Source organism: Amblyomma americanum, chromosome 4, assembly GCF_052857255.1.
Source record: "Amblyomma americanum isolate KBUSLIRL-KWMA chromosome 4, ASM5285725v1, whole genome shotgun sequence".
NCBI classification, from domain to species: domain Eukaryota; kingdom Metazoa; phylum Arthropoda; class Arachnida; order Ixodida; family Ixodidae; genus Amblyomma; species Amblyomma americanum.
Genome location: NC_135500.1, coordinates 173,875,592 through 173,887,974, shown reverse-complemented (window position 1 = coordinate 173,887,974; position 12,383 = coordinate 173,875,592). Strand labels below are relative to the sequence as shown.

At 50.0% G+C, this 12,383-nt stretch overlaps 1 protein-coding gene across 6 annotated transcripts in view; it reads right to left on the bottom strand.

Annotated features, from left to right (window-relative positions):
* Positions 1-12,383, bottom strand: part of LOC144128672 (dachshund homolog 1-like) — a 222,953-nt gene that overhangs the window by 34,702 nt on the left and 175,868 nt on the right. For all 6 annotated transcript variants that reach the window (XM_077662261.1, XM_077662259.1, XM_077662260.1 and 3 more), the window contains one exon: positions 5,487-5,570. In XM_077662261.1, coding sequence (XP_077518387.1) covers positions 5,487-5,570 — 84 coding nt within the window. The remainder of the gene's footprint in view (positions 1-5,486; positions 5,571-12,383) is intronic.

The window sequence follows — 12,383 nt, the reverse complement described above, 5'->3', positions numbered from 1 at the left end:
TACACAGGCTGTTTCGGGGCAATGGGACGCCAGTACCAGCGCGTGTAGATGCAAACGTAAGCGTCATTGCGCCAAGTGGGAGAGAGGGGAGCATCAGTCGGCACCGCTGCTGCTTCGCGTGGTGTAGAAGAGAGACAGCACCGGGATCGTCCTTCCCGACACGCCGCGGGACATCGGACGCCAACCATAAAACGCCCGGAGGCGACACGGGAACCCCGCGGGCTGCTTGCATTCTGGCCAGCTACTGGCAGATCTGCGCCGCTTCACGCGCTGGCGCGGTTTCCTCGGGGGCTGCTATAGCTATCTGGGTTCGAGCCGGTTTTTTGACAAATAGCGAAACGCGATACCCGAGAAAGAAGACGACGGGAATATCGGCAGCGCCGCCTCGCGGGGACACCTCGCTCCCTACCGCCAACACCAACCCTCCGCCCCCTCCCTCCCTGCCTTCCTGGCTCTCCCTTTGCTTCTCCCGAACATAGGCACCTCTCCTCTCGCGTGTACTCCCACGTCTGAACTCACTGCGTGCGCTGTTCGGTCGGTCTTCTTAGGCTCGCTGTTTACTTTCTCGGCGTTTCTTTTTTCTTCTTGGAAACTCCGTCGAACCACTCAAGCGTTGCCGCCGTTACATTTTTGTAAGGCCAATAGGTGTCACTCTCTTTTTCACCGCTCCTTTCCTTCTCCCGCGTATCTGGTCACTGCGCCTCGTGCAACCGTGGTGTGGAATACAAAAACAACAAAGTAGAAGAAGTAACTCCGTGTTTTTCTCCCCGTCTAACGTCTTTTTCAGTGTGTTGTTTTGTTTCCTTGAAGCGACGCGGGTTCGAACAGCTCTTCGAGGGAAGACTCCGGAAAACCGCCGCCACTGCCGTCTATCAGAGTGGGTAACACGACTCCGTCGCGGCATTGGCTTACTGTACGGTGACACGGTGGCGTGACAGATGCTCGCTCGACCCGGTGTGTGTGTGTCTGTCTGTGCCTGTGTGAGCGCTCTTACATGCGGTCGCCCTGAGGTTGTCGCCGATGTTCGCGAGGAGCTCACGGTTTATTCTCGGGTCGCTCCGTTGCTGCCCCAAATTACTTATCGCGCACTTTAGCCGTCACCGGAAGTAGTATAGGCGTTATGAAAATGAATCCACGTCCGCAGGGAAAGAGGTGGTGCAAGTCGAGAGTGCCGTTCAGTTATCTAGGCGTCAGAAAGAATACGAGAAACATCCATGATATCATGCGGTCTATTCTGTTTTATACGTAATGCAGCGTAGTTACTGACATTTGCATCTGTATGCGTGGAAGATGAGCAGACGATACTGTGCCCGAATTATCGCACGCCTATTTCAGTTATCACTCCGTAATACCACTTCATCTTAGAGAATTTGTTCCAAAATCAAGCACACACACGAAAAAAAAAACTAAGAACTAAGTTTTGCGGACTTCATTCGTGCACGAAGCGACGCCATTGCACTCTAACTTCAGGCGCTCTAATCCAAACGCTCTGTTACCAATGCACTCTAATTTTAATGTGAACACTCTAATTACGGGCGGACTAGTCATCTATTCGCACGGTTGTATTTCGATGCGCAGAAATGTCTTGCAACGCTGACCTACTGACATTTAAGTTCCAGTAAAACGTAGTGAGAGGAAGTTATTACCTCACTTGACAACTACATGGCAGTCTGATATCGTAATGGGTCACCATAGGATCTCTAGCGTTACTATCTTTTACAAAGGCTTGTTTAATGGCAGTGTAAGTTGAGCTTGTTTTGCAATTCCATTTCAGGCGTGAGAGGAGAAGAGAAGGAATCAACTTTTCACCAATGCTGGACGCTCTCTTATTTTAAAAGGAAATCGCTCAGAGAGAGGACAGGTATTAGCGAGCTACATCTATGGAAGCTCCATTGTTTGTCCTAAGACTTTCGAATACGCTTCCAGAGACAGTCTCGTTCCCTATATAACACGCCACAGAGCTATGTGCATTGGCCTGAGCAAGAGTTATGGCTGAGAAAACTCGTTGCTCCTCGCAGAAGCATCGCTCACACTAGTCCCTCGCCCCGGTCAAAAGCGCGCTCTCTCGAGCCAGCGATATCCGTCTCGGCACCACCATCGGAAATGACAAAGTGCGGGCTAAGTCTCCATCCACGCCCCGTCTTTGGCGAGGCGCGAAGCGCAAAATCAAATAAGCTCTCACCGCTGCGCCGGGCCCGGAAACACTCGGCGGCCAGCCGCCGCTGGGGCCTCTCCATCCGGAAACACTAACACCGCGGCGTGAAAGATGAACGCCGAGAAAAGGAGTAGAGATTCCGATTCCCCTGCGCCCGCACAAGTACCGTTTTTTCCACTGTATTGGGCGAAAGACCAAAGCACCGCTAATAGTTTACAAAGAGACACCCTCAAGACTATAAAAACACAGGTTAATTTGTGATAATCATCATTAAAATCCGCCACACTACGCCAACTGCAGGACCGAGGAGTATCCAATATTCCTCCAATTAACTATGTCCTGTACCAAGCGAGGCTACCTTATTCCCGTGAACTTCGCTCTAAATTTATCCGCCCATCTACTTCCCTAACCATAAGGGACCATCGGTCATCTTCCTTCGCAATACACGCCCTACCTACGCCCATCAGTCCTTGATTTGGACTGGATATAAGAATTAACCGCGTCTGCTTCCCGACCCATTCCGCTCGCTTACTGTCTCTTAAATTTACACCTATCATTTTCCTTTCATAGCTTGCTGCGCTGTCCTAAATTTAATTTCTAGCCTTTTCGTTTGCTTCCAGGTTTCCACTCCGTACGTGAGTACCGGCAAGATACAAGAGTCGCATACTTTCCTCTCGAGGGATACTGGCAAGCTAATACCCATGACCTGAGACCAGACAAGTGCCTTCCACCCCATTCTTATTCTCATAGTTTTCTCGCTCTTGTGGTCCGGGTCAGCGGTTACCACCTGCCCTAAGTAGATGTATCCTGTGACAAGTTACAATGCTTTGCTTCCTATCGTAAACCGGTGTGCCCTTCCAGGACTACCGAACATTACTATTAACTTCGTCACATTAATTTTTGTGCCCACGGTTCTGCTTTTTCTGTTTAGGCCCTCGAACATGATTTGCAGTTTGTCCCTTCAGTTACTTAGCAAGACAATGTCATCAGCGAATCGAATATTGCTAATGCACTCTCCATTAAATCTCCAACTCTTCCCAATCCAGTTCACGGAATACACCTAGCAAATACGCGGTGAGTAGCACTGGAATGACCGTGTCTCCCTCCCTGACGTCCTTCCTGATTTAGATTTTGTCACGCTATGAAGGACTATGGTCGCTATGTAGCCACTATAAATACTTTCCAGTACCTTTGTATTGTGAATTTACGAGATTCAGGTCCTAACTGCCAGAAGAAACGGACCTTCGGAGGAAATGCGATATGGAAAACGCATTATAAATTATTTATTCAGGAAAGAGATCCGATACTAAGGGAAGACAAGTGTAGTCAGTTCCCGTAGAAAACCTGTTGGAGCGATAAGGTCAGAGACTTCACAGACACATGACACATGACAGAAATATTTGAGGAGCTTTGGCATGGCCCTTGCCGTGGACGACACAAAACCGATGGTGATGAGTACGACGACACGACGTCGATAGTATCGAGCAGTTTCTTGTGTACAGACGTTTATTCTTTGAGGTTTGAAATATGCGCCAATAAGTATAATAAGTAATAGCTCCAATGCATTGTGGGTACAGTTAGCCACGGGAAATGATCAATGACGCAGAGGTAATACCGGCCCGTATACAAAGTAACATGCGCATATCAGCCGCAGTCAGCCAGTCGTGCAAGGCGCAGTCTCAACAGTTTAAAGTAAAAGCTGCAGCTTAAACACCCGACATCACGGTACACCGCGCCAAGCGAGATCCAAAATCTGAAAGCACTGAGAACAGAAGACAGCGCACGCAGACAGAAGGGGTGAACCGACTCGCGAGATAACGATATATATACTTTCCCGAGAAGAGTGCATTTCTGCGCAACGAGTGTATGAGTGTGTGCGTGTGTGTAAAAGCAGGAGGTGGAAGAAATGAATGTGAAGGGGGCAGAGAGCGACAAAAAAAAAATGTTTGGCTGAGTGAGGAAATCCCGCGTATTTGCACTTTGAGGCAATGGCTTCGCAGGAGGTGGAGCCAAAAGCACCACCACCGCGCGGCGACTGATGTGCTCGGGCAGAAAGAAACCATTTTTCATTCCTGCAAGAGAGCCGCCTCTTTAGGAATATAAAAACACACTAGGAACAAACTGTAGCTTTAAAAAATATCTATTCCGCGGAAGTGTCTGCATGTCGTCTTTCCCGCAGTACTTTCGCGGCTTGCAGCGCGCCGCACAAACCATAATTAGGTGTGCGTGCGTGCGTGCGTGTACATGGATTGCACCGAGGTCATAGCGGCCGTCACGTTCGAAACGTTTTTATAAACTGCCACGGAGGAAGGAAAGGATTTAGGAAAGGCCGTTACGTCACATTTTTTGAAGGTGGACGTGAGGGGGCGATAGTAGGTTCAGTGAGGCATTAATACCGCGTTGGTTATGATACAAGAAGGCAAACCTAAGACTTCCTTTCACGGCTTATGTGTGACCATAGCAACCTCCAAAGAATTTCAATTCAACACAATTCAAACAAATTAAAACAAAGGTTTTAAATGTTAAGCTTACATCCCTCAAGGCCGACTGCTGCGAGACCAATCCTTAAAAAAAATGGCAACGCAGTGTGGTTATCATGAAATTGGATATTAGTGTCGACGAACAGGAATTGCCCGAAACATTAATTTAGAACATATTATATCCTATCTTGGCTTTATCTTAAAATTTTGCTGGAAAAGCAGACTCGGAAGTGCAGCGGCTCTCCACTGGAACGTCAATGTCGAAAAAGGAGGTCGGCGACGCTTGTAAGGCTCTCCGACATTCAACGAGAAGTTGTTATGCAAGACGCTGGCCTGTGCATACTACCTAGAAGTTGGCTTATCGCAGGTGCTGCCACGTCAGTGACACTGCGACAGCTTGCTAGCTTGCGTGATGGCCAGATGCATTTCCCTGAGCGCCTGGTGGAACTACTGAGTGTCCAGATCTTTTGGCAGCCGAAGGCATACGCTGTGAGAATAAATGGCGATGTAATTCGCTCACTACAGCAGAGCGGGCTACCATGCATATCGTTACTTAGTGTCCACCGCACTAACCGCTACCTAGTATAACAAACGTAATAAAGACATAGATTTTGTGCCAGCGGTGGTTTCGAAGAAAGATGAAAGAGGCTGTCATAGTGGATGTTTATTCAAATAAGTTGCCCATGGCTAATCGGCGCTCGTATTTCGCGAAAGAAGCCGACCAAAATGCGTGCCAGAACTATATTTTATGCGCCTTGAAGCGAGACGACGCTGATGTGGGTCGCGATATCACCTGCTTCCCTCTTGCGTGGGGTAACGAAGCGCGAGCATCGAACAACAACAAAACTCACCTCTCGTCCGCTGTTCTTCGGAAAGCTGTTTCTCGAGGGTCTCCCGCATATTTCTTTCTCGCAGTACTTCCATCTTGAGCTCGGCTGCAGGAAAAGAAAAAAAAAGCAGAGATAAAGTTGTCGTGGTTCTGCCAAATCTGCAACGTAAAGTTACATACTGTTGATGTATAGGCTGCCAACGCGATTTAGACGTGCCACATGGATGCGGTAGTAAGCGCGCGCTGACGTTGTCACCAGTCCACCGAATTCGATACCTGGCTGCGTCGGACCCTTGGATGCAGTGTGCATGCGGCTGGTGCGTTGCAAAACCGACCTTCCTAGCATGTGTGTCGGAATCACGCACTCGCACCATAGAGCGTGCGTGCTATGTGCGGCCTTCGTCAAAGATATGAAGGCCTAGGAGTTTTCCAGCGGGTCGTATAGTAGGGTATTTGTACACTCTTGACACGAATACGCCCATATGGGAGTAGAAAGGGAATAAGCTGTCCTCTGGCGCATTCCCTTTTATGCGCAAGGTATGACCAAATTTCAAAGTATATTTCGATCACTAAATATACGGAATGCTTACTCTTGTCAATGGAGGCAAATCTACCCCACGGCTTGGACATTTTACCCTGCCCTTTAAATCAAGTGCGTTAGAGGACAACAAAGTCCCTTTTTACTCCCTTCGTGTTTATAGTGATATAGAGTTTAATTTCAACTCCTACAGGGTCTTGTGAGGTTAGGCAGAAGGATGACTACGCTCTCCAAAAACAGATTAGGAGCGGTGATGGTGTAAAGCAAGCCTCACCCAGACATCGTGGCCTGCATATTTTTAACAAGGACTGCGTCTGCGCTTCTTCGTCTCTCTACGTTTTCACTCCTTTCTTTCTTTCCCCTCCCGGCGCGGTTCAGACGTGCACCGAGAGAGGTGCAGTTGTCGCGCATTTCTTTTCTCTATAACGATCTCCTCCTTCGTCACCTCCGCACGTATATACTACACGTGTATCGCTAACGTGCCTCTAAGTGGCTAAAATCAATGCGCTGCCTCACAGTATGCCACAGCTGTGGAAGTGAAAATTCACGCTGCCGGATTAGAACCTCTGAAACTGCGAATCTTACAAAGTACAGCGTCTACAATACCTGAATATTTAATTGCGGCAAGTACTTCAATGCTAATCTAATGTTTGAGCGCCCCTTAGTATCTCTATTTTTTTGTTTTTTTAAATACATGGCCGTTGTAAGCGCCTGTTGAAAAAACCCCAGTTCCAAGTACGTTTAATTACATCAGTTCTCTCTGAATTTGTAATGTACTGTGGCACGAACAGGTTACCTATTTAAAAGTAGATGCTTAGAAGTTAATATCACTGTAGTCGCCGCAATAGGCTGCTGGCAGCGACGCTAAGCACGCTTCGGCTCAAATGGCTAATTTCAAAGTGAAGGTTCTTTATTTCTTCAAGCCTACCATATATCGTTATGTCCTTCTGGAGCAGTATATTCAATATTTCTTTGTGACAGTAACCTTTCCGAGAATCCGGCTATGCCCTGCGCATATGGCCTAGTGCGACGTACAGGATCATGCTCCTATGAATGCCACCAGTTCTCTACATCAGCCCATAGAGCCAGCGCACTTTCACGACCAGCAAATGCTATCTTCTCAAGGCTCTCGCATTTCTACGGGAGAACCCAGCGCTTGCGAACACGCGCGCATACGCTTTAGTGGACGGGCGTATATCGTAGATCGCAAGAAATCCGCTTCTATGCATAAGATAAGAGCAATACGCCACGGCTTCATCCATTGGAGCCCACGGCTCGGTAGCAAGAAAGAGGCGATCGCCCGATCTCACCCCCTCCTTCCGTAAATGATTCGCTAGCGCTAGACCTGAAATGCAGCGGCCACGCTAAGACGGGCCTCCAGCGCGGCTGCCCGCACGAGATAGAGCTGGCAGAAAGCGGACAGCAGAAGGGGCGGGGCCCCTCCGCAACCGCCAGAAAACCCAAACGACTCCGAATCACGCCTTTTACACATTCGCTCTGCGATACAGCGCCGAGAGGGGAAAGTCCATCATTATCGTACGCCGCGTTTTCAATATCGCACGCAGCCGCCTGTTCGTTCCTCTCTCGAGGCACCACCGCTCAGGAAACAGTTACAGGCCATAAAACAGATCGACCTGGAGGACGTCTTCGGGCTAGCGGCGGAATGAAGACAAACCGACGCAGGGAGCCAGATAAAACGAAAACGAAAGACAAAATAAAGGAACTATTCCCATGGAGAAGAAGGCACGGATGAGCGGCGGAATCAGTTACGACCGCCCGCCGGCGCATGCTGGAAGAACGTCGGTGGCGTGCCCCCCCCGCCGCCGCACTGGATCGCGGATGGCGTTCTTCCCAAATGCATTCGTCGCACGCAAGCTCTCCGCGCCAGCTCGGTCGTGCGCGCGATCTGTCTGGTGGTGCGGCTCGAGACTGAGACCTGCCCTTTTCAATCGAAACAATGAACCGCCGCTCACGACTCGGGCCGAAGCCTAGGTCCCGAAGCGCACTGCCTCCCTCCCAACCTGCCCTCACTGCCTTTGCTCCGAAGCAGGGTCCCTCTGTGGACCAATAACCATAATTGCGAGGAAAACGAAAGGGCTCTCTCTCTCTCTCTCTCTCTCTCTCTCTCTCTCTCTCTCTCTCTCTCTCTCTCTCTCTCGGGTGCGCGGTGCATAATACCACGCCCTTGATAAGGGTGCGCACAAGGCGCTCAATCGTGCGACGTTTCCTCTTGTCCGAGGTCATTCGTCCTCCTTTGCTGTGCGTGCGCGCCTGAGATACGCGCCGGTTTGTCTGCCTGCTTGGGCAAGAAGGCAGGCAGCCCCATAATAGTGTGTGGGCGTGTGCACGCCCCGATGTCTGTGAGAAGTGAAAGAAAGCTTTAAGTCGCACGTGTAGTTTACGACAGTGACCTCCGTTGGAACTACGCTCTCTATAGTTGGGAGTTCATTTCTTTTATAACAAGATCATTAACAACCTCAGCTCGAGCTCGATATAGAAAATTTAATGCCTCGTACAGAGCACCAAATTTTTAAAAAATTTGCAGAAAGCAACCTGTTTTTAAGCGACTCAACTATACTATAAGAAGCGTCCTCTGAGCGGATCATGAATCTCCGGGCCTGTCTGAGGGCTATCTGTGCTATTATTTTTTTCCCCTAAGGAGAGAGAGGTGCCTGCCGTGTGCGGCCTTAAATGCAGACCATTCTTTTCTTCTCGTTATATACGTGCGCTCTTGGCCACGGTTTCCCTATAGTCACAGCCGCGTACCGCACTGTGAGGTGGCTTACGTGTCCGCAAAGCTAAACAGGAGCCGGATTCTTCGGCGTCACGCGCGAACAAGACCACTTCCTCGTACGGCGCCAGCACGTGAGCTCGCTTACACGGGAGCCCGGGCGTGGAGTCGAGCATTCGCAACGCTCCCGTGCGCCCTGCTTAGCACGCGCATGCGCAAGCGGCCACATCTCTCCGGCCGCGAGGTTCGGGACCGACGCCGCTCGGCGAACATTATTAAAACGTAAGAATGACGGGCTTTCTCGGAAGGGCCGAGCAAGCTCGCACGCTCGTGCGATGTGTGGGTCGCGGCGGTCCGTAGCCGCTGATGCACTACGCAGCGCTCTTCGAGACCACGCCAGCTCCGCACAAGACGTCACGTCTGACAGCGCCCCCGGTACGTGACGCAGTCGGAGCCGATACAAACTCTGCGCGGTGTTGATAAGCGGCCGGGATATGCGGCGGGAAAATACAATGGGCGCACGTCTCGTCCTTGGTCCGGGCTCTGGCGCACTCACGACCGAAATCAGTTCACGTCTCGGCTACGCGGCGCATGCGCCGGTTTCCTTATATCCGCGCTTGTCGAACACAATGGTTTTGTGGGCGCACAGAGATGACACGCCCCTGATGGCTGAGCCCGTCTCGAGCGGATCAAAAAAAAAAAACGAAACAAAAGCGCGATGTATGCCCCTGTTCTTCCCCTGCAGTGTGTTCGGTTATTCCCCCACACTTTTGTCTCGAAGAATGATCTCTGGCCACTGCTGCTGCTGCTGCTTCGTTAATAACGACGGTTCTAAAGATTATAGCGACGAAATGCTTTGTAAACAACCAGATCCCGCGTTAAGGAAAAACGCGTATACGTGCATTCGGTGCCTTGCATGCTGTTAGCGCTGATCAGAAGCGCGTCGAAGGTGTTGTTGCAAAACAACAGGAACGCTAATGAACGTAGGTGATGCTTCGAGGAATTTCATCAATCTCGGTATTGTTGAGCGTAATTACAGTGGAGACTCGTCGCGCAGTATAAACGAGCTATTGTTGAGTAAGAATGGACCCAAAAGTTTGAATAATGCAGCAACAACGATAAACTCGCCGGTGGCATTGAGGGCTTCCATTCTGAACCGAGCTGGAGAAAGAAGTCGAGCTTTGGATAAATGATTAAATGTTTCTGTGGTTGGAACACACACTAAGCAGCGATGACCGCTAAGGGCTGTCTGACCATACATTACGAGCGCAAATGTTAATCATTAGAAAATCGAATCCAGATCTAAAAGGTTACCGCTCACCACGAGGTTAAGTGGTGCGTCAACATGAAAGAAAAAAGTACAAAGCGAACTTTCATTTACCCGCATGTGTGCACAGGAAAAGGGTACGTGTTTATTTACCAAAGTCTGCACCTGTCATTTGTAATCAAGATTTTGCAATAAAAAAATAATTCCCCCTAAACGTTATATAGGGTCCGAAATATGCTCATCCAAAAGTACAAGTATAACGAAGTTACGTTACGTTTAGATAAATTAAGAATGGTAAAGTACCCTAGAGATAAGAATTGATATACCTCATTCAACTGCGAAATATGCTCCATGTGAAACAATACCAGATTTTTCAGCTGTGAAAACCCCCTATACTGGAAGAACGCGGAAAGGTTGTAGTTCCTCCTATGCTCGAGGCTACTTCGCCTTTTAGCAGTGTTGAGCCCGCATCTTTTATATTTTACTTTGACGCGATAGCGTTAAGACCCCCATCCTGCAGAAAATCCGGCGTCGTCAGCGGCGTCATGGGTGGCGGCATCGCGAGCAGATAGATACAGCAGGTGGCCGTTAGATCACGCGACTTCGTGACGTCATCACAACCTGGCGACCGGATTGTGAGCAAACTGCCCACCGTAGCAGGTGGCATTTAATGTTTGGCCCCGTGAGGTTTCTCGGGAAGAGCAGCTTGGGCCTCACAAGCCCCACCTGGCGGCGCAGTGGCGCATCGCTTAACCGCTGCACCACTGCGCCAAGAGTGGTATGGGGACTACACGCTATCTATGAATGTGAAGTAGAGAATGGACAATTCCGCGTATATGCGCATGTAGGCAGAATCTAGGCGACAGAGAAGGAGTAATTGCGCGGCAGGGATCTCTAATACTATCATAAGGGATCATACTATCTGTGATCCCTTATGGATATGGATATCTATGGATATGAATAGTATCATACTAATACTATACATAATGGAAGGTTGAGCGTTATGTGATGATTAAAGAAAGAATAGTATGTCTGCGAAGCGACACACGAAGAGGACTCCAGAGAGCTCAAAGGACCCATTAACGCTATGGCGACATTCCCTTAAGGAGGAGCTTAAGTGTCCTGTTTTTGATCAAGCGCCTCTCGGTCAAACCGGTAGAAAAAAAAAAGGCTGCCTGAAATGCGCTGTTTTGATCGAATCCATGTCTCGCGAATCGCCATAAACTAGGCGACGTCGTGAGTGAGAGCACGAGCGCCAACGTCGGCCCGCGGCTCGCGTTACCAGGCGTCCAGAGCGCCATCAGCGACGCTCAGCGGCAGAGGGCACGCACCGCGGACATTACGCGTACAAATGTGAACCGAGCAGAAAACTGCGCTCGCTCTAGAGCTCGTTCAGCGGAAGCATCGCAAATCTTGCGCCGCGCAGGCGACCTAAATCGGCTCATTACGCCTAACAACATTGGGGCACGAATCGGCGCTGCTCTCTCTGCCTTGCCTTTGAAGACACACGAACGCACATATCTCTCCATATCACTCTCTCCCCCTCCCCCCTCTTCCTTTCTTTATGCGGGTGCTCAGAAGTTCTGCAGTTAGCCTCGACGGCGCTTCGCATGATTTAGCAGCTCCGTTTGGCTGGCCGCGAAAACCGCATCAGGCGCAGACGAAAGAGCAAAACCCTCTGGAGAGATGAAGGAGGCGAGAGGTGCTGCCATCTGCGAGCTGAGGCCCGAAGTAACAAGCGCAAAGGTTATGCGAGCCCGAAAAGGAAATGTCGGTGATTGCGAAAGACCACTCGCATAACTGCACACGGTTTGCGATAGTAAATACACGGATGGCCACCAAAGAAACAGAACACATGGGTCGGAGGAGTGAACAAAATATACATAAAAGAAAGAGAAGTAACGAATAGGCGGCATTAAGAGGCGGCGGGTGTGCGCGAAAACGCGCGGAGCGGCCACGTGGAGTTCGGTTGCGGATAGCTGCATGAGGCGGACTCGTATAGCAGCAGCAGTGTATATGCGCTCGCTTGCTCGCGCGTAACCGCCTGGCAACCGGCGTCGAACCGAGAAAGCGCGCTTCAGCGACTGGCTTATTAATCTAATGAGCGTCATTTCGCGGCGGAAAAGGGGAGGGGGGGGGGGCGTGTTTGATTTCATCTTCGGGGAGCTAGAGCGAGGTCAGAAATTTAGTTAAGTCGCGATCATTTCGCACGCGTTTCTTTTTTATTATTATTGCGCTCACCTCAGGAACGAATTAAACACTGGGCAGAAGGCCAAGGGGGTGAGACGACGACGAAAAGCAGTCGGTTGAACGAAGAGGAGAAATGCGTGAGCCAGGAGAGGGCAGGTTCACTTTCGCTTTTAACGAAATTACGCGCGCACAT